This window comes from Moschus berezovskii, chromosome 13, assembly GCF_049115385.1.
Source record: "Moschus berezovskii isolate FMDL1 chromosome 13, NW_MosBer_1.0, whole genome shotgun sequence".
Classification (NCBI taxonomy): Eukaryota; Metazoa; Chordata; class Mammalia; order Artiodactyla; family Moschidae; genus Moschus; species Moschus berezovskii.
The window spans coordinates 34,415,283-34,442,124 of record NC_142472.1 but is presented as its reverse complement, the minus strand read 5'-3'; the positions used below and the strand labels follow the sequence as shown (position 1 = coordinate 34,442,124).

Sequence of the window (26,842 nt, the reverse complement as noted above, 5' to 3'; positions counted from 1 at the left end):
TATTTCTTGGCTAATCTTATATGCACGCATATTGCTGAATGTATCACAGAAACAGTGAGTGCTTGTAACAAAGTCACTAAAATAAGACAGCAGAGCAGTAGTAATAACAATTTGCTAAGGATCTCTGCCTAAACACTGAAAATTTAAATAGCACAGTAGATAAGTGTTTTTGGGCGCTGGAGCCTAAGAGACTTGGATTGGATTCCTGGCTCTATATATTCATTTGCCAGTTTTATGAAAACTGGATGCTGGATCTTCTCTCAGAAAATTTTTCTTTTTTTAATTTTGACATTGGATCTTTTTTAGTTTCCCCATTTATAAGATAACAACATGACATACTGTATCACAAGGTTCGTATGAGAAATAAGTGCAATAATGTATGAAAAGTGCTCAGTCAATACTGCTGATCTCCCTAATCAATTCAGTAATCTGATGATATAGATATTGTTATTCCATTTTGCAGTTGGGAAAACCAAGGCTTTTAGAGTGGTTAAGTAACCAGCCCAAAATAATAAATAGTAGCGCAGCTTTAGAAATTGATCAAAAATAAGGCTCACGTATTTTACCACCACCAAATGGCTGACATCTTAAATCTTTTGATAAAATAAACTAATCACACATTTAACAAATCTCAAATTTTGGACCTTTAAGATAATTCTAAAAGAGAAAGCAAAGAATTCAATTGGAAGAATTTAAGCTACTATTCATGGAGAATTTTTATTTGCAAAGAATACATATACATATATACACACATATGTACTACTTTAATTTTCATATAGACATATTCAGTTTGGAATTATTATTCCTATTTTTGAGACAAGGAAACTGAAACCAAAGAGTTTAAGAAATTTATGAATGGCCAGACAGTTGTAGTAAATTAAAAACAAGATTAAAACTGAAGCCTAATTCCAAAGGCCATATTTGGAATTATACCATACCACTTCTCTACAGAAAATAGGTGTAAAACACAGAGATGATTTTGAGAGTGCCTTCAGATTTTCACGTCAGTCACTTCTAGAGTATCTCTAGAACAACTCGAATGTTCCTAAGAGTAGTACACTAAAATCTTATTTTTCTATGTAAGGCACTGAATAGCTGAAATAAATGTTAATTCAGGTAACTGCTTAAAATATAATCTATAGTTACATTCTTTAAATACTATATGTTATATGGATTATACATGTATTGATTCAGTCTTATGCACTACTGGCCTGTGGTCAAAATCTGCCTGAAAAATTACAGATCCTGTGACCTTCTCTGAATTCTCTCCAATCAGCCAGAAGCTCTCCAACATTCCATCTTAGAACTCACTCCTGTTTACAACAAATCCATAGTTCTTACCCTCCACACACCCCAACAAAAAAGTCACAGTCTAGAAGGTTTAAATCATTATTATCCTACAATCTGTACCACCAACATAATTAAACGTAAGGTAGAACACAGCAATTAATACAGTGACTTTCTCAGTGGAAGAGAGTAGACACAAGAGAAAAAAATTTACACAGGAAAAGAAATTTATTAAAAGACTATGACTATATGCAGCAAGAGTAAAAGCAGTGCCTGGCAAGGGGATTACAGGAACAGGTGATAGGACAGGAACAGAAAATGCAAAGGGAGCAACAAAAGGCAAACCTGTGGGTTTACAGTGAGTGGTAAGTTAATACCCTCCACATAAAATGGGACACCACGTGATAAAATATTACTTACACTTTAAAGTCATTTTGGTGGTAAAGAAATGAAACTATTTCACTCTATAAAACCATACAATCTGATGATTAAAAAAAAAAACGGTCCTACACTGTAATACTACAAAATCAGTCCTTCCAAAGAGGTTGCTACAATATAATAACTCCGTTACAGATAAGATGGAAATTGAATAGTTTCTATAGCTAATCAGTGTGACATCATAAAAAGTCTGTTTTAAATTTGTAACCTTGGTCTTCTTTAGCATTTATTTTAAATTCTGGAAAAAAAAAAAAACACAAAGATGACTGTCTATAACATACTAACATGGAGCTGAAAAGGTTTTCAACTGCTTATTGAAATATAAACAGTGAACCTCAGGTAAAGTACTGGAGAACTCTACTTTCATATAATTAGTGAGAAAAAGACCTGATAAAAGCTTCTCTAATACTGGCACAGTGGAAAATATGAGATCAGAAATTCTGGCAATAACAAAAATAATTTGCATAGTATACCCCAAATAGTATTCTTTAGATTTAAAGATTAATGGCACTGTTAAGAGCATCCAGTAAATAAAACCACCACAAATTTTACTATGGTTAACCACATTAGATTTAAACTAATCTCAATTTTTATTCCTGCAGAATATAATTTGAATAGTTCTATTTGCATTTTAAATAAAAACAGGGGTTTGAGTTTTTGCCTTGAGTGACAAACTGACAGACTGAAACAAGCAAATAAAAATAAAGTTGATTACAATATATTGCATGTGAAAGTTTAAAAATAAAATTAGTCTGTAACAGTTCTGTAGCCCTACCCCCCAAAAGAGAAAATATTAGTTAGATTAATCTGCACAGAATATGTGTTTTTAAAATCTTCTGCTCTACTTTGCAGGGTTCATTTCAGGCATTTAAGAAAATAATAAGTCTCAGTTGTACTACTCCAAGAGTGGCTGGTTCACATGCCAGGATTCAAAGCAGAATTTATACATAAATTTGTAAGTTCCTTGCATTAAATTCTTTCCTGATCTTAGTTGACCCATAATTTCTTGTTTAAAAAATTCTTGCTTTAGGAATATTTTTAATTAATCTAGAACTCAGATCTCAAAGAATTATATAGCAAGATATTCCCGGTCACTCAAGATTTGTTGAGACCTATGACAGTTTCTGAGGTCTACTCTTTACTGACATCTGTCACTTTTAAAACTCAAATATCAAATAAATCATATGTATTATATATATAAACTTTTATATTAAAACAAAGGAAGCATCATAGAGGTTAACTCATTATCACTTTATACACTGAATTTAGCAATTCTGTTAATTCTGAAGCAAATGAACAGCATTAAAAAAAGAAAAAAGGATTGCAAAATGCCAGATGACAGTCATCTAAGAGCAGATAATAAAGTATATAAAATAGAGAGCCATAATTATTTTTTCCACCTTTCCTTAACCTTAGGAAATTTGAATAGAAATGGAAAAGAAGAAGATACATTGTAAAATGTCTTCTTTTTATTAAAGTTAACAAAAAAATACAGTAAAGTAAGACTGACAGTCATTGACAAACAGTACACTTTCAGCATGTTCTTTCTCCTCAGGCTATATAACAATGATAGAAGCAAAGTAGAAGAATTAGGTTTGTGCATTTTCCCAGAGACAATATTCAAATAAGTGGAAGAAGTTGGGAAAGCATCCCGCCTAGTTGAGAAGGAAGACCAAATACCTTTGTGCTTGTCCCGCTTATGCTTTAGCTGTGCTGGATGGGATCTGAGTCTGGCTAGAGCCTGTTCTCGATGGTTCATAAAAATAGGACCAGCAAATACAAGGGGGCCTGAGGAGAAACATTTTGTATGTGCATAGAAAAGCTCACAAAATAAAAACACTACAATGAACAAAAGTAATTCAAACCAAAAAGCATGGAAATTAAAGTTTGGGACATCATTCTTTTCTCCCAAGTCCCCTTCATTAACTTCCTGCTCCCAACCATAACCTATTCACCATTCCACACACAAGTTTTAGTATCTTAAATATAGTAAAGTACAAATTCTAATCTTTTATACTTATAATATTACCAGGTAGTTACTAATAGTCTCAAATAGATAATCAGAAAGTTCAAACAGAATAAATCAAATTTTCCTATGAATCTTTTAACATCACATATAGTAACACTTGGTAAACCATATATTCATTAAAAATAAATATATTTCCTTTTAAAATACCAAAAACCAACTCAGTCTTAAATTAATGATTAAAGTTTAACAAGGTCTTCAAGATTTAATATCCATGTTAATCTTGATATAAAACCAAGAGATTATTAATTTAACTACATTTTGTCAAAGAAAACAGGTTGTCAAAAAAAAACAAAAAATTCTTATGTTCTGAGATACACATATTTATATACATACACATTTATATCACAAATATATATATACGTATACATATACACAACACATATATGTATATATATAAAATCACTGCTTTACAAAGACAGTATTTTGTAAGCTGTATTTTATTTTCTAAAAAGATAAATCTGACTTTATGTATGATTTCTGTAACCACATACACAAAATCATTCACAAGGATAAGCTCAATTTCACACTGATCATAAAGAAGGGAATCTAAACCCAGTTACACTTTTGAAACATTAACCTTTCTCTCATAGAATAATTTCTTTCTGAAGCCCCTCTACGTATATAACACTATACATGAATATGTACTGACAAAGATTACAGTAATTTCTATTTATATAATAAATAAGAAAAAATTTATAGCCAAACTAATTTCAATAAAATTCAAAAACTGGTTTCCCCATTACTGTTTAGCTTGAAAATAAAACTTTATACCTTAAAGTTTTAGTTCTTTTCTTACAGAACAGAACTACAGTTTCCTTGAGTTTTGGCAACATCAAAAACGCTGACAAAGTTCAAAATAGTAAATTTGACAGTTAAAGAGTTACCAGTATTGGAAAGGAAATTAACAGTATATACACACTGAACATTTTAAATTAAATTTCTTTGTTATTCTCTATAGATCTTTAGTTATAACTAATTTTTGGGACAAAGTTAAACTATTGCTCTATAATAAACTTTGAAAAATGTCATGTTAAATACCAAAATACCCTGCATTAAACATTAAAAATGGGTAGAAAAAAATGTTTTTAATTATGTCTCTATATATAGGAAAAAACATAAGCAGCATCAATTCTATGAAACACCAAAAATAATATATCCTATGATTACTACAGATAGAAATATGCTAATTTAATGTTAATAGAAAAGTTAAATATTATTTTCCAGTAACACAGTATCAATCATTTTCAAACTAAGACTATATAAACTAAGCTTCACCTTTAAAATGTAACAAAATGAGACACATTTCAAATATGAACACATTCTTATCCATTTGCCCTATTTTCCAATTGATTTACTAAAGATAATATAAATCACTCTAAAAATATATGACACTTTCTAACTACATAAAAGAATTGCAAATATTAAAATAACAATAATATTAAGCTGTACTACCATTTTCTAATTCCTACAGTCTGCCTGAGACATTCTTTCAGAAAAACATTATACCCATAATATTCACAGTTCTTTAGCTTCTCATAAATTCAAACTTTTTAGAGACCTTTCTGTACATAAACCAGAAGGCCTACAAGCAATCACACATAGAAAGTACACCATTCAAATTCAACTTAAGTTAACATTTATACTAACAGGTTCTAAAATACTCTGTATCCCATGGACTAAATTTTTCTCACATAATTAAGTCACTGATTTATTCACCAAACATTTTTTTATCTTCAATGTCATAGATGCTGGGTATCACAGATATAATGACAAAGGCACAGATTTCATTCAAATTCAGTCCACCAGGAAAGACAGAATTAAAACAAAGAACTGCAATATGTTCTGATAAATGTTGTAAAGGAAATCTGAACACACTATATCTTGAAGGATGAAAAGTAATCAAATCAACTTGGGTGAACTAAAGAAGTTTCAAAGAATGACAAAAGGTTTGCCAAGAGAGAAAGAAGAGAAGAGAGGGCACTCCAGGTAAAAGGAACAGTATTTATAAAAGCAGGAAGACATAAACAATGTTACTATATGGTCATTAAAAAAAAAAAACAGCTGAAATGGATGCAGTATAAGGTTATCAGGCAGAACGTAGTAGGAAATGAGTTTGGAGATGAATATACAAAAGAGGTAATTAATGTCTTTTGATACTATTAAGCCTCACTGCAGAGAGTGATGAGAAGTCCATGAAATGTTTTCAATTAGTTGACAAAGACATATTAAATAACCAATTTCAGGCACAGGTCCTAGGAACACTTGGACAAATATCATGACACCATTCCTGACACAGGAAGCTTACAGTCTAATGACTGAGAGTTTACACAAAACACACGAAGAAATTATTCCAGTATGCTAAGAGAAAACTGAGCATACTGGAGGGGCAGCTAGCAAATCTTGAGGGTGGGGAAGTAAGGAGTTCCCTTCAGAAAGTTACACATAATACATTTCAAGAACCTAAGATTATTATTATCTTTTGGGCCAGTAATTATATATCCAGAAATTTGTCCTAAAGGAAAATGGAAATATTTTTAAAGATTTCAGCTCAAAAATGTTAATAACTTGCAATTATAACAAAACATTTAAAACAATCCAAAAAGAAGAAGAGTTAATAAAAAACTATGGTATCTTCTCTCTGAGGAAAAGTAGTAAGCCATTAAAACAAAATTTATGAAGAAAAAACGTGCTTCTGTGCTATTTAAATTAGCAATGACAAAACGTCATTCATCAACATTTTACAAAAATTAAAAATAATATAAAGCAGGTGGTGCTAGAGGAAAACACCACTCATATATTAGTCTTTAGAAGATAAATTCCTATAACATTTAAAAAATAATTTGAAATACATGTTAAAATTTAGAACAGGCGCACTCTCTGGCCCACATATTCTATCTCTGGGAAGCTCTGCTGCTGCTGCTAAGTCACTTCAGTCGTGTCCGACTCTGTGTGACCCCATAGATGGAAGCCCACCAGGCTCCCCCATCCCTGGGATTCTCCAGGCAAGAACACCGGAGTGGGCTGCCATTCCCCTCTCCAGTGTGTGAAAGTGAAAAGTGAAAGTGAAGTCGCTCAGTCGTCTCCGACCCTTAGCGACCCCACGGACTGTAGCCTTACCAGGCTCCTCCATCCATGGGATTTTCTAGGCAAGAGTACTGGAGTGGCTTGCCATTGCCTTCTCCCTGGGAAGCTCTACTACATAAATAAAAATTCCACTACATATGGCTACAAGTTAAAGAATATTTATTATAAGAAAATCCACAAAAAGCTGAAAATAATCTTAAAGACCATCAATAAAATAATAGTTGAATAATCTGTGGTATAGACAGATTATGAAATGTTATGCAGCTATTAAACAGAATGTGGCAGGTCCATACTCACTGATATAGTACATGTTCATGCTGTATTGTAAAGTGGGAAAAAGACGCTGTAAACAACTGTATATTTAATACAGTATCACTTCTGTAAATAAACTGCCTAAACTTTTATATAAGTGTTGAAATCTGCACATGACTCTATTTCAATGGATTAGGATACAGAAATATACCTAGTAGGCTAAACCTCATTTGCTTCGTAAAAGAGAATGGGAAGGCCAGGAAAAAAACTGCTAGAAAATTTTAAAAATGTGTATACCATAACATTAAGCAAATATATAAAATAAAATTCAGTCAGTGATTATAACTGGAAATGTATAAAACCTGACTAGAAGATGACCAAGAAATAAAGTAATAATTTAATTAAAGGATATGTTTTTAGAAAACCTTTAACCTAAACTCCTATAATACTTTAATATGGTATTGCAATAAGGCACAGAAAAATTTATGTTGCAATAATTAAGGGGAAAAAACAGCATACCAATATACATCAAAGTATGAAATGATATAAAATATCTAAACAAAAAATATATATATAGAAAAACCTCAAGAAGTATACCAAAATTGTAAAGCAGTTATCTTTGGATGAAAATTTATACTGATATTTTTTTCTTACTCATGTTTTCAAGGTGTGTCATATAATATTTTGATTTAAAAAGGGACTTTAATGTGTATAGTATTAGATCAGCTGATACTGGATTCAATAGGTCAGATCAAGAAAACAATGGCTTTTGAGGCTTAAAAGTCAATAGCAATAACTTCTCAATCCCCTTGAAACTGGAGAGACTATAACACATTTATTTTTACATTCTAATTTGTAAGTATGGGAAACTGATTTTTTTCCTTATCAAAATGGAACCAATTTTATAGAAGATGTAGCAGGTTTTTTTAATAATAATCAAAATTTTTGTGATAAGCATCCCAAGGTTGCAAGGAAAACAACCAAGTAGAAGCCAGAGCAGGAAAAGAATCAAATCCAAAGAGAACAGAAGTTTATTAAATAGCCCACCACCATCACTAGCATCCTCATCATCACCATCATTACCACCATCAAATGTTTACCTAGGGCTGAGTATATATGTCAGGTATTTTCATGCATATCACTTAATCCTCATCCTTACTTAAGTAAGTACAGTTGCAATCCTCATTTTAAAGGTAAGGGAACTGAGATTCAGAGTGGCTATACTCCAAGTAAAAGTTAAGAAGCCAAGATATGAACCAAAGTCTAACTTCAGAAACAATACTCTCAACCACCATGCAATATAGCTAGGCTAATTACAAAACGTATTACTCAAACGAAGCTCTCTACTGAGAGCAAAAGAGGGCACTGTGAGTAATATGTCCAGACCATACACATAAAACAGGACTGTCCCAGGCAAATGGGAGGCATAAAATGGGACTGTCCCAGGCAAAGGACGTAACACATCCATCAACAGTTTACAATTATGAAACTCTGATTTGACATTTGGCAGGGGTGGGGAGAATAAAGAAGGAAAGGAAGACAGCATTATTTGAGCATAGCTTTCCTTACAACAGAATGCTGAGAAGGAATATAAAGACAAAAGCACTGATTTAATCACCCAGGAGACTTGATGAGTTAAGAGTTCTACTAAAAAACAAACTGAACAAGCAGTCCACTTGTTAAACCAGTCTCAGAGACTTATATATCAATCAACTCTGTCTCATCTAAAACACAAACTCAAAATTATCACAACCACCACTGGAATAAAATCTGTAAATGAATACTATCAGTACCTAAGAATATATATGTAACAAAAATATTACCTGGAAGAATAATAGCATAAAAACAATTAAAGACAAAGTTCCAACTTTATCAAAAAGTAGTGACCACACTGCTTTTGGGGGTTTCAATAACAACAGAAGAGTTTGTGTTATAAATAGCAGCTAAACCACATCAACAGGCCTTAGGTTAATGAGTAAGACTTTAATACTAGAGCTAGGTCCAAAAATTTTGATCAACTTCAAAGCAGTTAACAAAAACTTGGTAAACAGGATGAGATAGATAAATCAAGTAAAATAATTTAACTTAATCTAATCCCAAAAGCCTGAAATTTAAACACAGGTAAAGCCAACTACTAACAAGCCTAATTAGCAACAGACTGCTTTGAGTTATCTAAAAAGCATCAAGTAGAAGCCAGGGTGGTGGGAGGCGGTGATGCGGGCTGCCGACAACTATATATGTGTGGCAGTTGGGACATTAAAAATTTATTTGACGTTCCTGTTCCTCATGAGGACAAAACAAGACTAACAATGCTCACTAGCAATATGCCAAACAGGAACTCTAGAATGCTGTGCATGTGACTCAAATCTGTATTGAAGACCCTCAGGCAGGCAGAAAGCATGAAGCGCAGGTGATTCTGAGGGTGAAGGTCCATAGAACAAATTTTGAACATAACCGCCCTAGAAGAGCAGTTCTCATACTCCGGCACCCTCAGAATCACCTGGAAAGCTTGTTAAAGCACAGATACAATAATCTAATTTCCATAAATATTTAATAAAGGAGCTTTTTTAAACTTGAAAGGGTTAGAGTATATGTTTTAAAGGTCCATGATACATTTTAAAATATATGCAAAAGAATATTCTGCAATCACAAAGTTTTGTTGAATAACCAGTGCATAATCAATATTCTTTTATTGCTTCTGATATACAGAAATATACTGTACCAAGAGAATATCTTTTGACAGAGGAAGGTAAAAAATTACTAAGATATACATTAGGCAAGTAATTAATATCATCATAAGGGTTTGCTATACTTAGGTTGAAACATAGGAAAGCAGGGGTTTTGTAGGTGATTTTGTATGATTCAACCTAACATCTCCAAAAAAAAAAAAAAAGAAAAAACAGGTGGTAAATCCATCACTGATACTTAACCTTGAGTAAATCACACAATCAATATCAAAGGAATTATTACTTAATTATCATGCATCAGAACTTAAATTTTACCGCATTCTCTACAAAACATTTAATATGCAATTTTCCCATACATTTATATAATGTAAATAACAGTATATATTTACATTAGTCTCATTAAAATATCACTTAAAGGCAAGGACTTTATGTAAACAAAACCAAACTAACAGCAAATATTCACTGTATCGATTTCTCAACATTGCTTATCAGACACTATAAAGAACAATTTTCAAGTTCTAAGCAGATGTTTTATGACCTGAGTTTTTATTAAAAAGAACTTACTATGCATGCTACACATTTTATACTTACTCCCTTTTATATTATAAAAACAGAATGCTAAAAAGTCTGTAATGATGGTTCAATGAGTAAAAGGTTTTATCTCCTGTGTTAAATATCATGCCATTCTAATAAATATTAAAATATACAATATCACGAAATATTTCTAATTAAGATTTTACCTAGCAGAGAAATAAAATCACAGACCTTTGTAACAATATGTCTTAATTCTGCAAAGAAAAGAATCTATTGGACAACAATAACTTTAGTAATACTTATATTTACCTCTGCTTGTTGGACATATACTAAAATATTTATAATCACTGTTAAATGTATTTTTCAGGCTGAGAAATGGTCAAGAACAACGGGGAAAATATAAATAATATATCTATCTTTGCAATTAAAACTTGCAGACACTCTAAGTTACCCTTGTACATAACCAGAATAAGCTCTTTTCCAGAAAGATACATAAAAGCGTAATTATGCACTAAACTGGAAGGAAGAGTGGTAAGACCATGTCCAAATGATAACGACTGTAAATGAGTAAGAAAGCAGAACCTAAAATACTACACTAATTTGGCAGTCACAGTTAAGTAGATGCATCTAAATGTAGGTGAAGGAGAGTTCCTAGAATTTTTCTTTTTTAAAGGTTGCTATTGATAATAGTTTTTGATGCTTGTCATATGGCACAATTCTTAACATGGCTGACTTATGCCATAGACACACTACTGAAATAAATGTATGTATTAGCACAACTGTAAATACCCGAAATATTTTCACATTACTTTCATAAGTTACTAGAATGTTACTAATTTTAATTTCTTACCAAATCAGCCTATTTTATAAACTTCTAAGTGGTCTCAGTGTAAGAAAATGGATTTTCATACATATTTTCTCTGCAGCTACATCTTACCTCTTCCTTCATCTAATCTGTGTCTCCTGATTACACGTTGCCGTTTTTCTTCTTGGCGTAACTGAAGGTGTTCTTCAATGTTAACTCCGGGCACTGGGACAGCTGGATGATGACAATCAATTAGTTTTATAATAGATATGACAGAACTAAATGAAATTCAAGAGAATAAGCTAACAAAAACATTGTCTAAAACACAAATGATTTTTACTGCAAGAATTTTAGGAAAAAAAGCAACTCATCCCTTAATCAATGACAAACTGTTAGTTACCAAACAAGCAGTATTGCATAATCAACTATTACCTTAATTTTTTAACATGTCTACAAGGAATCGTTTAAACTATCAGAATTACTACCTAACAGAAGATCTAAAGGTATCATCTCTTTCACTGCGTCAAGTATTCCTCTTTGTCTTGCCTCTTGACCATCCAATTCTCTCGCGCAAGCCTTGCAACATCCACATACAGCACAGCCAGATTCTCCAGAACCACAACCACAGATCCTAAAAACAAAAAATTAATTATTAGCTGGAGTCCTTCTCTTTCCTTAAAACTCCATAACATCTTTTCTGCATTTTAAGATTAGATTAAATGAGTCTGCAATGCAATCACCCCTTCAGAAGACCAGAATTTGTCCATTTCAAAGAAAAGGTATGAATAGATGAATAATTAAAAGCTATGAATTGATACTAAAAACATCTAATTGGCATAATGAATATATTTCTACAGAAAATACAAATGGATTCTGCTGTCTTCAAAGCTTCTATTAACAGTCTTTTAGAAGTTTTCATAGTTAGTGAGGTATCAGCAGCTTTAGTACTAAATGGACAGCGAATAAACAACTTTGCTATTTCCCAGACAAGTTACAGGAGGTGTGGGCAGCCTGCAGGGAGTGAGCTCAGCCTGCCAGCTTCATGCATTCTGTCTCCTTACGCCTTCCTTTCCTTTACATGCCATCATCTCCCATTCTCTCCTTTCACAAACATTACAAATATTTTGTAATATTTGAAGTCATTTGTAATAGTTTTCTGCATGCTTATTCCTAGGCTGACTTTATTCATGTATTTATTTCCGCTTCACTAATAAAGAAATTACTGTATGTGGTTAGATACTGTCCATTCAAATCTATAAAAAATTATTGGAAACTGACAGTATATCTCTGGGAAAAAATATATAAAGAATAAGAATTAACTTCTAGAGGGACCAAAGAATTCAGAAATTAATTTATGATATTTATCGCTAGCTTAAGTTCAGAGATTGAGAACACTTAATTTTAAATGGAAATATAGCTTGGGAGATATCCAGAAAGCTAAATTTCAATCCCAATTAAAAAAAAAAACCCACAGACTCTTTCTTTTATCCAAATTAAATTTTAAAATAAACAAGTTAGGGGTTTAAATAGAGTAAACAGACCCACACATACAATTTTCTAGAAGAAATATTATCCTTTAACAAAGAAAGCCAAAATATTTTTTAAGACAGGCTAAAAATGCAAAGAAAATTTATTCTTAAAAAGCTGTAATATTCCAATAGCCTAAAAGAAACAGCCTATTATACACACATGATCTAATTAACTATGTTAGGCCAAGTTATAAACCCAGAAAGATACTCATAGGAAATCCAGACATTATTTGGGAAGAAGTACCTAAGTACTAACAAGGTGTTGAATAAGAAAGCCGGAGATCAAGAAGGGACCAGTCTCACTCGGAGTTATTCTTCAACAGATTCCCCCCAATTCCCAAAGTTGGCTAATCATCATAAATAATCTGATCTTAGAAAGATAAGATCTATCATAATACAAAGATGTTTGATAATTAATTTCATCTCCCAAAGGATATCCCATTGTATTACCTATAAACAACAACTCAAAATTCTATCAAACATTTTAGGGGAAAACTGCATTCTGATTCTGACAAATCCACTAATAACTTTAAAATGATAATACAACAGAATCCTGGGGGGGGGAGTTCAACAAGAATAAAAAGGATAAATATAACAAGCATAATGCAACTTTAGAAGTGGCAGTTCCTAGAACTTCTAAAGTTGGAACAGTTTATTAATTAAAAAGAAAACTGCTGCTGCTGCTGCTAAGTCACTTCAGTCGTGTCCGACTCTGTGTGACCCCATAGACGGAAGCCCACCAGGCTCCCCCATCCCTGGGATTCTCCAGGCAAGAACATTGGAGTGGGTTGCCATTTCCTTCTCCAAAAAGAAAACTACATGCCATTAATTGAGTATTCTGTATGATCTTTGATAATTCCACACAGAAAAAACTCATATTCAACATAAATTAATAGATATTTGGCCATAAAGAAGTCTTAGAAAAAGACTACAAATGAAGGCACAAATCCATGCATTAAAGAAATTCATGACCTGTTTTAAAATAATAGTTTAAGTCAAAGAAAGATAAATATATGATATCAATTTCATGTGGAATCTAAAAAAAAGGCTACAAATGAACTTGTCTACAAAACAGAAAGAAAATTACAGATACAGAAAATAAACTTATTGGGGGGTAAGGAGAAGAGGAATAAATTAGAAGATTGGGACTGACACATACATACTAGTACATATAAAACAGATAACTAACTAATAAGGACCTACTGTATAGGGAACTCTACTCAATACTCTAAAAGCCTATACGAAAAGAGAATCTAAAATGGAGTAGATATGTGTATAACAGATTCACTTTGTTGTACACCTGAAACTCACAAAACATTATAAATCAACTATACTCCAATTAAAATAAAAATAAAATCTGAATAAGTAGAAAAACAATCATGTTACTGAATGGAATTATTTAATACCATAAAAATCAATTCTAAAACTAATCAGTTCAGTCCAGTCACTCAGTCGTGTCTGACTCTTTGAGACCCCATGGACTGCAGCACGCCAGGCCTCCCTGTCCATCACCAACTCCCAGAGTTTAGCCAAACTCATGTCCATTGAACCGGTGATGACTTCAATTAAAGTTATATTTTAATTAATTATCTAAGAATAGTCCCCCAAATGATAAAAAAGACACTGAGAGGAGCTAACCTTACTATACAAAATATAAACCACATAATATTAGCATAAGACTGGATCGATAAACAATGGAAGACCAAGAAAATAGGTTGTGATATATAAGGGAATATAATAAATGATAAATCTGGTAGCCAATTCAAATGTAATGACTGTACAATTGACTACATAATCTACAAGAAAATAAAGCTGGATATCTACCCCACATCAAGACCATCTCTATTGATAAAATCTAAGGAAATAAAACAGGTTTTAGAAGACTATTTAAGGTATCATATAATCAAATAGAAATCGAGACACCTTTCTAGTCTTGATAGAAAATTCAAAAATTTCAAAGAAATAGATATCTGCTTATAAAAAATGTTAAGTGCTTTCGAATAATAGAATATAGGCTAATTTAGCTAAATGATCATCAGTAAATTGGGGAACACTATTTGCAGAGAAAACAGAAAATGGTTAATACTAAGAATATTCAGAGAACACCTTCCAATTGTTAACACAGGCAAAGATTTTAAAGAAAAAACTCACAGAAGAGTATATTTATAAAGCCAGGAAAAATGTGAGTCATGGAAATATAAATGAAAATAATGATGTGATATCACTTTACATCCACTGAGCTGACAACATTAAAGAATTATATGAGCCACTATGGCAGTATTTCAAAAGTGTGCCTTCTGCTATGAGTGAAAACAGAAACCATTCATCTTTTTAAGGAAATAACCAGCAGGGTAACCAGAATTGAAAGAAATACATGAACCCCAATGTTCACTGCAGCACTGCTGACAGTAACTAGGACATGGAAGTCACCTAGATGTCCACTGGCAGAGGAATGGATAAGGAAGTTGTGGTACACATACACAATGCAGTATTACTCAGCTATAAAAAAGAATGCATTTGAGTCAGTTCTAATGAGGTGGATGAAACTGGAACCTATTATACACAGTGAAGTAAGTCAGAAAGAGAAACAGCAATACAGTATATTAATGCCTATATATGGAATTTAGAAAGACGGTAACAACAACCCTATATGCAAGACAGCAAAGGAGACACAGATGTAAAGAACAGACTTTTGGACTCTGTAGGAGAAGGCAAGCGTTGGGACCATACGAGAGAATAGCATTGAAACATGTATATTATCATATGTAAAACAGATACACAGTGCAAGTTCAATGCATGAAGCAGGCACTCAAAGCTGGTGCTCTGGTACAACCCAGAGGGATGGGGTGGGGAGGAAGGTGGGAGGCGGCTTCAGGATGGTGGGTCACATGTACACCCATGGCTGATTCATATCAATGTATGGCAAAAACCACCACAATATTGTAATTAGCTTCCAATTAAAATTAATTAATTAATTAAAACAAAACAAAAACAACCATCAAAAACAAAACAAAATCAGTACTTTTTAAAAAAGCAATAATAGTCCTGGGGATACACTCCACAGAAACAGATTCATCAATATATAAAAACCTATGTACATTTTTTTGTGAAATAAAAATTTAAGTAATAAAATGAACTGAGGACTTGAGGGGGGAAAATAATAAAGGTTTAAACAAATTAAATGAAAGAGAAGCACCTTAAATAAAATAAGAATGACTTAGAAATTATTACAATAGAAAACAGGTATAAGAATTACAGGTGTATGCCGATATGCTTTGTAAGAAACAACACAACAGAATACACTCGAGTGTAACTCTGAAAACGGGCTGGGCACATTTTCTCCTCCTGTTTTCTCTCTCAAGTGCCGCACACGCTCTTACCCTCCGGGGACTCTGTCTGGCCGCCCGCTGCTGACGCAGCTGGCCCCGTAGCCCGTGCAGTCTCCGCACACGGTGCACACCATGCACTGCTCCAGCTTCCACTTGTGCATGCCGGGAGGACACATCACGGACTTCTCGTCCTTCTCCTCCAGCTCCTCCTCCAGGTCCTCATCCATGGCTGTGGCCATATTTTCAACTCCAAACCCTATTTAAAAGATCAGTTTATCATTTTCATCTAAATTACTCCCATGTCTAAAAAACTGGTAATTTTCCTTCCCCGTGAAAAAAATACGTAACACAAACTAATCCAAGTGAATATACAAAGGTATGATAAAATATAAGAGCAACAAGAATAGCATTTAATTTAGGAACCACCAATAAATGCTCTCTTCATTTCCTTTCAGCAGAAAGAGGCAGTGACGGCAGGAGTATTTCTTAGCTGTAATTATCTGTCAGTCGTTAATTCTCACTTTTTTCTGATTTTAGTCCCTCCTCTCCATCCTCACCATCAATAATTTGATTCAACAGACCAAAGAAAGTGTCCTAACCACATTCTAAGCCAAGACCTCCTTCACTCATTGCTACAATCAATCAATATCCTCTCATTGCTAGGAATCAGCTTCTTAGAATATATTTGACCCTATGATGTCACAAACTACAAACTTCTAATGCCTTTCCAACATCTTCAAAGGAACAAAACTGCTTAGCAAGATACAGTCAGTCACAAAACGGCTCCCAACTTCCTCCAAGCTCATTTCCTTTATACAAATTACATTCCACCTGAATTCAAATTCCCTCTGCTTTCTGAACATCCTGTGCCCTTTCGCAGGTTCAGGGTCTTTGCTCATCTTTGCTCTACCTGTACCTCTATATCTCATTTATCAGATGCCTCTTCCTATCTCATCTGGAGAGAAACTCCTTTAAAAACTCAGCTCCAAGGTCATTTCCTATGAAAACATTTACACAATTTTTTCCGGGTAAGTCATTATCTCTTCAAAGCCTGTAAATATCTCACTTAAAGCTTATTTGTGTTAGAATTCATTCAGCTATTTTTTTTTTTTAATTAAACACCAACTATACCACAGACATTCCTTTATGGCAGAATCAACTAACTTTTTGTAAAAGGCTAGGTTGTAAATAATTTATGCTACATAAGTCTATGTGACTCTTCTAAAAAAATCAGTCAGTTAAGTCGCTCAGTCTTTTCCAACTCTTGCAACCCCATGGACTGTAGCACACCAGTCTTCCAAGTCCATCACCGACTTCTGGAGCTCATTCAAACTCATGTCCATCAAGTTGGTGATGCCATCCAATCATCTTATCCTCTGTCGTCCCCTTATCTTCCTGCCTTCAATCTTTACCAGCATCACGGTCTTTTCAAATGAGTCAGTTCTTCGCATCAGGTGGCCAAAGTATTGGAGTTTCAGCTTCAACATCAGTCCTTCCAAAGAATATTCAGAACTGGTTTCCATTAGGACTGACTGGATCTCCTTGCCGTCCAAGGGACTCTCAAGAGTCTTCTCCAACACCAAGTTCAAAAGCATCAATTCTCTAGCACTCAGCTTTCTTTATAGTCCAACGCTCACATCTATACATGCCTGCTGGAAAAACCATAGCTTTGACTAGATGGACCTTTGTCAGCAAAGTAATGTCTTTGCTTTTTAGTATGCTGTGCAGGTTCGTCATAGCTTTTCTTCCAAAGAGCACGCATTTTTGAATTTCATGAATGCAGTCATCACCTGCAGTGATTTTGGAGCCCAAGAAAATAAACTCTGTCACTATTTCCATTGTTCCCCCCATCTATTTGCCATGAAGTGATGGCACTGGATGCCACGATCTTAGTTTTTTGAACATTGAGCTTTAAGCCAACTTTTTCACTCTCCTCTTTCACCTTCATCAAGATGCTCTTTAATTCCTCTTCATTTTCTGCCATAAGGGTGGTGTCATCTGAATATCTGACGTTACTGATATTTCTCCGAGCAATCTTGATCCCAGCTTGTGAGTCATCCTTCCCAGCATACTCTGCATATAAGTTAAATAAGCAGGGTGACGTACCCCTTTCCCAATTTGGAAACAGTCTGTTGTTCCATGTCCAGTTCTAATTGTTGCTTCCTGACCTGCATACAGATTTCTCAGGAGGCAGGTAAGGTGGTCTCATATCCACATCTCTTTCAGAATTTTCCACAGTTTGTTGTGATTCACACAGTCAAAGACTTTGGCATAGTCAATTAAGCAGAAGTAGATGTTTTTCTGGAATTCTCTTGCTTTTTCTATGATCCAGTGGAAGTTGGCAATTTGACCTCTGGTTTCTCTGCCTTTTCTAAATTCACCTTGAATCTCTGGAAGTTTTGGTTCACGTACAGTTGAAGCCTGGCTTGGAGAATTTTGACCATCACTTTACTAGTGTGTGAGATGAGTGCCATTGTGTGGTAGTTTGAACATTCTTTGGCATTGCCTTTCTTTGGGATTGGAATGAAGACTGACCTTTTCTAGTTCTATGGCCACTGTTGAGTTTTGCAAATTTACTGGCATATTGAGTGCAGCACTTTCACAGCATCATCTTTTAGGATTTGAAGTAGCTCACCTGGAATTCCATCACCTCCAATAGCTTTGTTCGTAGTCATGTTTTCTAAGGCCCACTTGATTTCGCATTCCAGGATGTCTGGCTCTAGGTGAGTGATCACACCATTGTGATTATCTGGATAATGAAGATCTTTTTTGTATAGGTCCTCTGTGCATTCTAGCCACCTCTTCTTAATATCTTCTGCTTCTGTTAGGTCCATACCATTTCTGTCCTTTATTGAGCCCATCTTTGCATGAAATGTTCCCTTGGTATATCTAATTTTCTTGAAGAGATAGCTAGTTTTTCCATTCTATTGTTTTCCTCTATTTCTTTGCATTGATCACTGAGGAAAGCTTTCTTATCTCTCCTTACTATTCTTTGGAACTCTGCGTTCAGATGGGTATATCTTTTCTTTTCTCCTTTGCCTTTTCCTTCTCTTCTTTTCTCCGCTACTCATAAGGCCTCCTTAGACAACCATTTTGCCTTTTTGTATTTCTTTTCCTTGGGGATGGTTTTTATCACCACCTCCTATACAATGTTAAGAACCCCCATCCATAGTTCATCAGGCACTCTATCATATTTAATCCCTTGAATCTATTTGTCACTTTCACTGTATAATCATAACAGATTTGATTTAGGTCATACCTGAATGGTCCAGTGGTTTTCCCTACTTTCTTCAGTTTAAGTTTGAATTTTGCAAGGAGTTCATGATCTGAGTCACAGACAGCTCCCGATTTTGCTTTGCTGACTGTATAGAGCTTATCCATCTTTGACTGCACAGAATATAATCAATCTGATTTCGATAATGACCATCTGGTGATGTCCACATGTGTAGAGTCTTCTCTTTTGTTGGAAGAGGGTGTTTGCTATGACCAGTGCTTTCTCTTGGCAAAACTCTCAGCCTTTTCCCTGCTTCATTTTGTACTCCAAGGTCAAACTTGCCTGTTACTCCAGGTATCTCCTGACCCCTACTTTCACATTCCAGTCCACTATGATGAAAAGGACATCTTTTTTGCTGTTATTTCTAGAAGGTCTTGTAAGTCTTCATAGAACCGTTCAACTTCAGCTTCTTTGGCATTACTGTTTGGAGCAAAGACTTGGATTACTGAGATACTGAATGGTTTGCCTTGGAAATGAACAGAGATCATTCTGTTGTTTTTCAGACTACACCCAAGTACTGCATTTCGGACTCTTCTATTGACTACGAGGGCTACTCCATTTCTTCTAAGAGATTCTTGCCCACAGTAGTAGATATAATGGTCATCTGAATTAAATTCGCCCATTCTAGTACATTTTAGTTCACTGATTTCTAAAATGTCAATGTTCACTCTTACCATCTCCTGTCTGACCACTTCCACTGTACCCTGATTCATGGACCTGACATTCCAGGATCCTCTGCAATACTGTTCTTTACAGCATCAGACTTTACTTCCATCACCAATTATATCCACAACTCGGCATTGTTTCTGCTTTGGTTCCATCTCTTCATTCTTTCTGGAGTTATGTCTCCACTCTTCTCCAGTAGCATATTAGGTACCTATGACCTGGGGAGTTCATCTTTCGGTGTCATATCATTTTTGCCTTTTCATCCTGTTCATGGGGTTCTCAAGGCAAGAATAATGAAGTGGTTTGCCACTCCCTTCTCCAGTGGACCTCATTTTGTCAGAACTCTCCACCATGACCTGTCTGTCTTGGGTGGCTCTACACAGCAAGGCTCATAGTTTTAAAAAATAACCTTTTATAAATATACATCCTTAGTTTGAAGGGCCATACAGAAAAAGGCCACTGAGAAGTTAAGGCATCAGATTATGGTTTTCAAATCTCTGTTCTAGACATGGAGGACTGTGATAATAAGCGACAATTATAAAGCTTGAAAGCTAGTAAGAAAAATAGACATTAATCAAATAACTATACTGAAAAGTATAAATATACAACTATGACAGAATTATGAAGAACATAAAGTGCTACAAGATCATAAAATGAAAGAGCAAATCTGTGGGAATCAAATAATTATTTTCTATGTTTGTCTTTCCGAGCAGACCTAGATCCTCAAACACAAGGTTATATCGTATTCACTTCATCTCTTATTCTTAGTCCACCTTATTCTCTGATCACTTACACTTAGACGGGGTACAGGTCTGTCTAATCAAAAAATGAACTCATAGGATATGTAATCCTTTTTTAAATTTTTGCCACTTCTAAGCTATGGACAGGTTGAGAAACTAGATGATCTAGACTGAATAACTATGTCAAGAGTTAGAATAAAGCAATCCTTAAGAAGTCAAGTGCCATACTTTTAACAATAACTAAAATACGTTGAGCATTTACTTATACCCAGCTCTACATGTATATTCCTTATTTAATCACCCCAGCAGTACTATAACTATCACGCTCAAATCAGTCTCTAAATTCAAAGCAATCTCAATCACAGTGACAAGTAAAAAAACTGATTCTAATTCATATGGTAAACAAAGGTCCCGATCTGACTATATAAAGCAAAAATGTATAAAGAAAAAGAATGAAGAACTTGTCATCAATATTTAAAAATTAAATACAACAAATGAAACCTTAAAAAAATGTAGATGATAAGCCACAGGTTGGTTAAAGATATTTCCAACACATACAATAAATATACAAAATATTCCTACAAATCAATAAAGAAAAAGACAGGAAAATAAGAAAAGTTTGAAGAGAATCTAACTCGTTATTAATATCAGTTCAGTTCAGTTCAGTCGCTCAGTCATGTCCGACTCTTTGCGACCCCATGAATCACAGCATGCCAGGCATCCCTGTCCATCACCAAATCCCGGAGTTCACTCAAACTCATGTCCATCGAGTCGGTGATGCCATCCAGCCATCTCATTCTCTGTCGTCCCCGTCTCCTCCCGCCCCCAACCTTTCCCAGCATCAGAGTCTTTTCCAGTGAATCAACTCGTCACATGAGGTGGCCAAAGTATTGCAGTTTCAGCTTTAGCATCAGTCCCTCCAATGAACACCCAGGATTGATCTCCTCTAGAATGGACTGGTTGGATCTCCTTGCAGTCCAAGGGACTCTCAAGAGTCTTCTCCAACACCACAGTTCAAAAGCATCAATTCTTTGGCAATCAGCCCTCTTCATAGTCCAACTCTCACATCCATATATGACCACGGGAAAAACCATAGCCTTGACTAGACGGACCTTGGTTGGCAAAGTAATGTCTCTGCTTTTTAATATACTATCTAGGTTGGTCATAACTTTCCTTGCAAGGAGTAAGCGTCTTTTAATTTCATGGCTGCAATCACCATCTGCAGTGATTTTGGAGCCCAAAAAAATAAAATCTGACACTGTCTCCACTGTTTTTCCATCTATTTCCCATGAAGTGATGGGACCAGATGCCATGATCTTTGTTTTCTGAATGTTGAGCTTCAAGCCAACCTTTTCACTCTCCTCTTTCACTTTCATCAAGGGAATGTAAATTATAAGAGAAAATCAGCAATTATACTTCTAGTTAAACATAAAAAAAAGGGGACTCATATTTTCACCAACATTTACTAGAATGTTCACAGCAACACTAACATAACTCAAACTATGAACTATCTCAATGTCCATAATACTAGACAAGATTTTAAAACTTTAGTATAGTCACACAATGTTATACTATACAACAGTGAGAATGAACAACCTATAATTAGCTGGTAACAACATGGAAGAATCTCATAAAGCTGAATGAAAAGAAATACACACAAAAGAGCTCATACTACATGATTCCATTTCTATAGTGTATACAAAATATATACAAAAGTAAATGACAGTGTTAGGCAGAAAGGCAGATAGTAACTGGAGAGGCACATGAAGGGGGGCCTCGTGGGGTGCTGGTACCTTTTCCTAATCTTGGTGCTGATTACATGAATGTGTTCATTCTGTGACAATTCAAGATGTGTACTTATTCTGTGTAAATTTTTCTGCATATATGTTATACTTCAATATAGAAAAAATTACAATGAAAAACTCTGTCATAGCCATCAAAAGAACAAAACCAGCCTGTTGATACTATTAGAGTGATATGGAAAATGAGACTGGTAGAATATACTGAGGTACAACCTCTCTCAAGAAAAATCTAGCACTGAAGCTGAAATGTACAAGACAGAAGTTACACTGAGAAGAGTCTCCCACATTTTTTCCATGAAACATGAATAAAGGAGGCTTTAAAATTATTTACAATAGTGAAAAATTAGAAATAAACTATCAGCAGGAGAATGGATAAGGTGCAGTATGTTAGTGGTATGGTTTATTACACAGCCATTAACATGAGTCATCTACATCTGTATGTACCAGTGTGGCTATATTTCAAACACAATGATGAGATTAAAAAAAAAAAAACATAAATAGATTTGCATTATAAAGTATCTTTCTATGCATAAAATATGAGCATGTAATATATAAAATATATAAAAACAAGTAAAAATATAGGAACATGACTGAAAGGATATGATCATGATTAATACTGGGCAGAGATGGAGTATAAAGTCTTAGAAGGGGAATGTGGGACACTTGAATCTGATCTATAATCTCATCTGTAAATATATTTTTTACTGAAAAATGATAAAATACAATAGATATACAATTTTTATACTCCAATATTATTTTCTATACTTTTCCTGTCTTTTTAAAAAAATTTTTTTAATCCTTTATTTCTTTGCAACCTGTATTCATTATTGATCTTACCCGACCAGTTTACTTTCTTATGTATTACTGTTAGTGGATTTAATTAAGTAAAAAACAAGAACAACATAACAATTTCATTTCTGTTATTACAAAACTTACTCTAACATTTTTCGGAATAATAAAGAAATAGTTTTGTTCAGCTCACAACTCTTTATAAAACATAACTTTAATCAACATTTATACAACATATAGAAAACTAAGCTGCTTCTCTCCTTTATGCCTAATAGGTGTTATCCAAATTTATGGTTCACTAGTTCAGAAAGAAGGGGGAAAAATCCATTTAGGAAAAATTAATTTCTGTGTTTTCTTCTTCCCTCTTCTTTAATATCAATATGCACTAGCAGACTTGCTCTTTTAAAAATTAAAGTATTTTAAATACACATTTAAGATATTCCCGACCAAGGGACTGAACATGGGTCTCCTGCATTGCAGGCAGATTCTTTACCATCTGAGTCACCAGGGAAGCCCATAAACAAGGTAAGGGAAAAAAGATAAGAGGGCTCCTGAAATCCAGACGAGCCTCTCATCAAGAAGGTCCCAAATGAATTAAGCTTGTTTTTCTTAATTTATACAACTATTAACCCTCAAACTCATTCATGCTTTAAACACAGCTCAAGAAATTCACATAGGGTATAAAAGGACCTAATAACAAAGAGTTTCAAAATTGCACTTTTCTGGGATAATTCAGTTACTAAAAATGCTAAATCAAAGAAGTGTTACATTTGTTATAAAAATAAGGAAACCATACAAGTAAACTAAGCTCATTTGCTCAGAAATCAGAAGTCTAAAGTATACTGATTATTCCAGTGAGTGACAGACCGTCAAATAAATAAATAAATTTAGTAGTTTTCATAATTTATAAGTATAAAATCAAAAGCCACTTTGGTTGCAAAGAGTAAGATTCTATACCATAGTGTTCTGGAAAACTTTTGAAAAGACAACACAAGATTTTATATCCACACACTAAACACCTACCTTTCCCACCTTGGTTCATGGCACCAGTGTCTCGTCCACACTGTCCTTTATTATTCACACCAAATGTCCAAACTTCTCCATTCTTCATTAAGACACACGTATGAGCTTTGCCCATAGCTACCTGAGTTACAAAATGGCCCTTCAAATCTGTTACCAAACCTACAGGAAAGAAACAAATTTGGTAAGAAACAACTAAAAAGCCTTTCTGAGCCTATCAGATCATCAGTAACGTAAAATGACCACCGCAATGCAGAACTTTTCATTTCTGGGATAAAATAACCCCAAAATGGGAAACAGTGGCCAAAAGATGGGCAGTATATCTGTAAATTAGTTTTACAGATCTGTAATGAAGCCATGAAATTAAAAGACGCTTACTCCTTGGAAGGAAAGTTATGACCAACCTAGATAGCATATTAAAAAGCAGAGACATTACTTTGCCAACCAAGGTCTGTCTAGTCAAGCCTATGGTTTTTCCCGTGGTCATATATGGATGTGAGAGTCGGACTGTGAAGAAAGCTGATCGCCAAAGAATTGATGCTTTTGAACTGTGGTGCTGGAGAAGACTCTTGAGAGTCCCCTGGACTGCAAGGAGATCCAACCAGTCCATTCTGGGGGAGATCAATCCTGGGTGTTCATTGGAAGAACTGATGCTAAAGCTGAAACTGCAATACTTTGGCCACCTCATGCGACGAGTTGACTCACTGGAAAAGACTCTGATGCTGGGAGGGATTGAGGGCGGGAGGAGAAGGGGACGACAGAGAATGAGATGGCTGGATGGCATCACCGACTCGATGGACGTGAGTTTGAGTGAACTCCGGGAGTTGGTGATGGACAGGGAGGCCTGGCATGCTGTGATTCATGGGGTCGCAAAGAGTCGGACACGACTGAGCGACTGAACTGAACTGAATTGAATGAAGTTTCAAAATCTTAAAATGTTCTCATCCAGACTTGGGACAAACCTTCACTCTGGCATTAGCTCAGGCCTGCTTTTCCTGAATGCTGGCTCTCAGTAGCAGCACCTCCAACAATGCTTAGGAGGGTTACTAGATTTCAAACTTTCCTGACCCAAGCACAAAGGAGTTTTTGAACCACATGCTTTACTTGCTTTGACCGTTCTCAGCAAAACAGAGTAAAACACGCACAAGAGTATTCTGAAATAACATTGTTTCTATAGAAACCTGTGAGATTTTCCAAAGCACTTATTTTTTCAATCCTTTATAATCTACAATGCATTCTTCCACAACCCAACAGACAGCTAGCTCCTAAATTTCACTTTTTCACATACTACAATCATTCTACTTGCCGTATCCAAGTGCCACCCATACTATCTTAATATTTTCACATCAATTTTAAATTTGACTAAAGCATTTTAACCTTAACCAGTAGCATTAACAGTAAAAATTCAAAGATTGTGGAGTATTTCTGCTGCTAAGTCACTTCAGTCATGTCCGACTCTGTGTGATCCCATGGACGGAAGCCCACCAGGCTCCCCCGTCCCTGGAATTCTCCAGGCAAGAACACTGGAGCGGGCTGCCATTTCCTTCTCCAATGTGTGAAAGTGAAAGTGAAGTTGCTCAGTCGTGTCTGACCCTTAGCGACCCCATGGATTGCAGCCCGCCAGGCTCCTCCATCCATGGGATTTTCTAGGCAAGAATACTGGAGTGGCTTGCCATTGCCTTCTCATGGAGTATTTCTAATATATACTAAATTAAAAACATAGTGAAGCTGAAATATTTGTTTTACTTAAATTACAAATAAAACAATTCTCATATCACACTTTGGAAAAGCTATTCTATATTATGAAGCTCAGATATCACTCCTAAGTGTGACCTTCCCTTTCACTAACTTAGGTCTTTTAATGAAGCATACCTCAAAAACTCCCATTTTTAGTTTTTAGCATACTTGAAAAAGACATGTGTATATACAGAAATAGTATTTATTACTATTATTCATAGTACTAGCTGACATGTCTTGTGCCCTTACAATGTGCCAGGCTCTGCTGTAGGCATTTCATAAGTATCTCCTATTACTTTGTAAGAGCCATATGAAACAGGTATTATCATTAGCTTCCTTTTACAGGTAGAAGAAAAATGAAAAGGAAAGCTCTGAAAAGTTACACAATTTATGCTAGTTAGCCAAATAAAAAGTGGTCATGCCAGAATCTGAGTCTATATATATAACCATTAGATATCTTCTATTTCAGTTCTTTACCATCCATTTGTCTCTCAGAGCCTCAAAAAGAAAGGGACATGTCTGTCTGGTCCACTAATGTCTGATGTATTGTTAGTTTTCAATAAATATTTGCTGAATAAATGCAGCAGTTTCCATCAGCCTTAGCCAAGAGCATTTTAGCAAGAAGCCATGAAGTTAAAAGACACTTGCTCCTTGGAAGAAAAGTTACAACCAACCTATTGAAGACAGCATATTAGACAGCATATTAAAAAGTAGAGACACTACTTTGCCAACAAAGGTCTGTCTAGTCAAAGCTATGGTTCTTCCAGTAACCATGTACGGATGTGAGAGTTGGACTATAAAGAAAGTTGAGAGCCAAAGAATTGATGCTTTTGAACTTGG

At 34.7% G+C, this 26,842-nt stretch overlaps 1 protein-coding gene across 11 annotated transcripts in view; it reads right to left on the bottom strand.

Annotated features, from left to right (window-relative positions):
* Positions 1-26,842, bottom strand: part of MYCBP2 (MYC binding protein 2) — a 277,882-nt gene that overhangs the window by 165,062 nt on the left and 85,978 nt on the right. For 10 of the 11 annotated variants that reach the window (XM_088842669.1, XM_088842670.1, XM_088842671.1 and 7 more), the window contains exons 14-18: positions 24,269-24,427; positions 16,026-16,230; positions 11,602-11,747; positions 11,249-11,350; positions 3,406-3,513 (exon numbers count right to left, since the gene is read on the bottom strand). In XM_088842669.1, coding sequence (XP_088698795.1) covers positions 3,406-3,513; positions 11,249-11,350; positions 11,602-11,747; positions 16,026-16,230; positions 24,269-24,427 — 720 coding nt within the window. The remainder of the gene's footprint in view (positions 1-3,405; positions 3,514-11,248; positions 11,351-11,601; positions 11,748-16,025; positions 16,231-24,268; positions 24,428-26,842) is intronic. The other variant, XM_055426502.2, reaches the window with a different exon arrangement.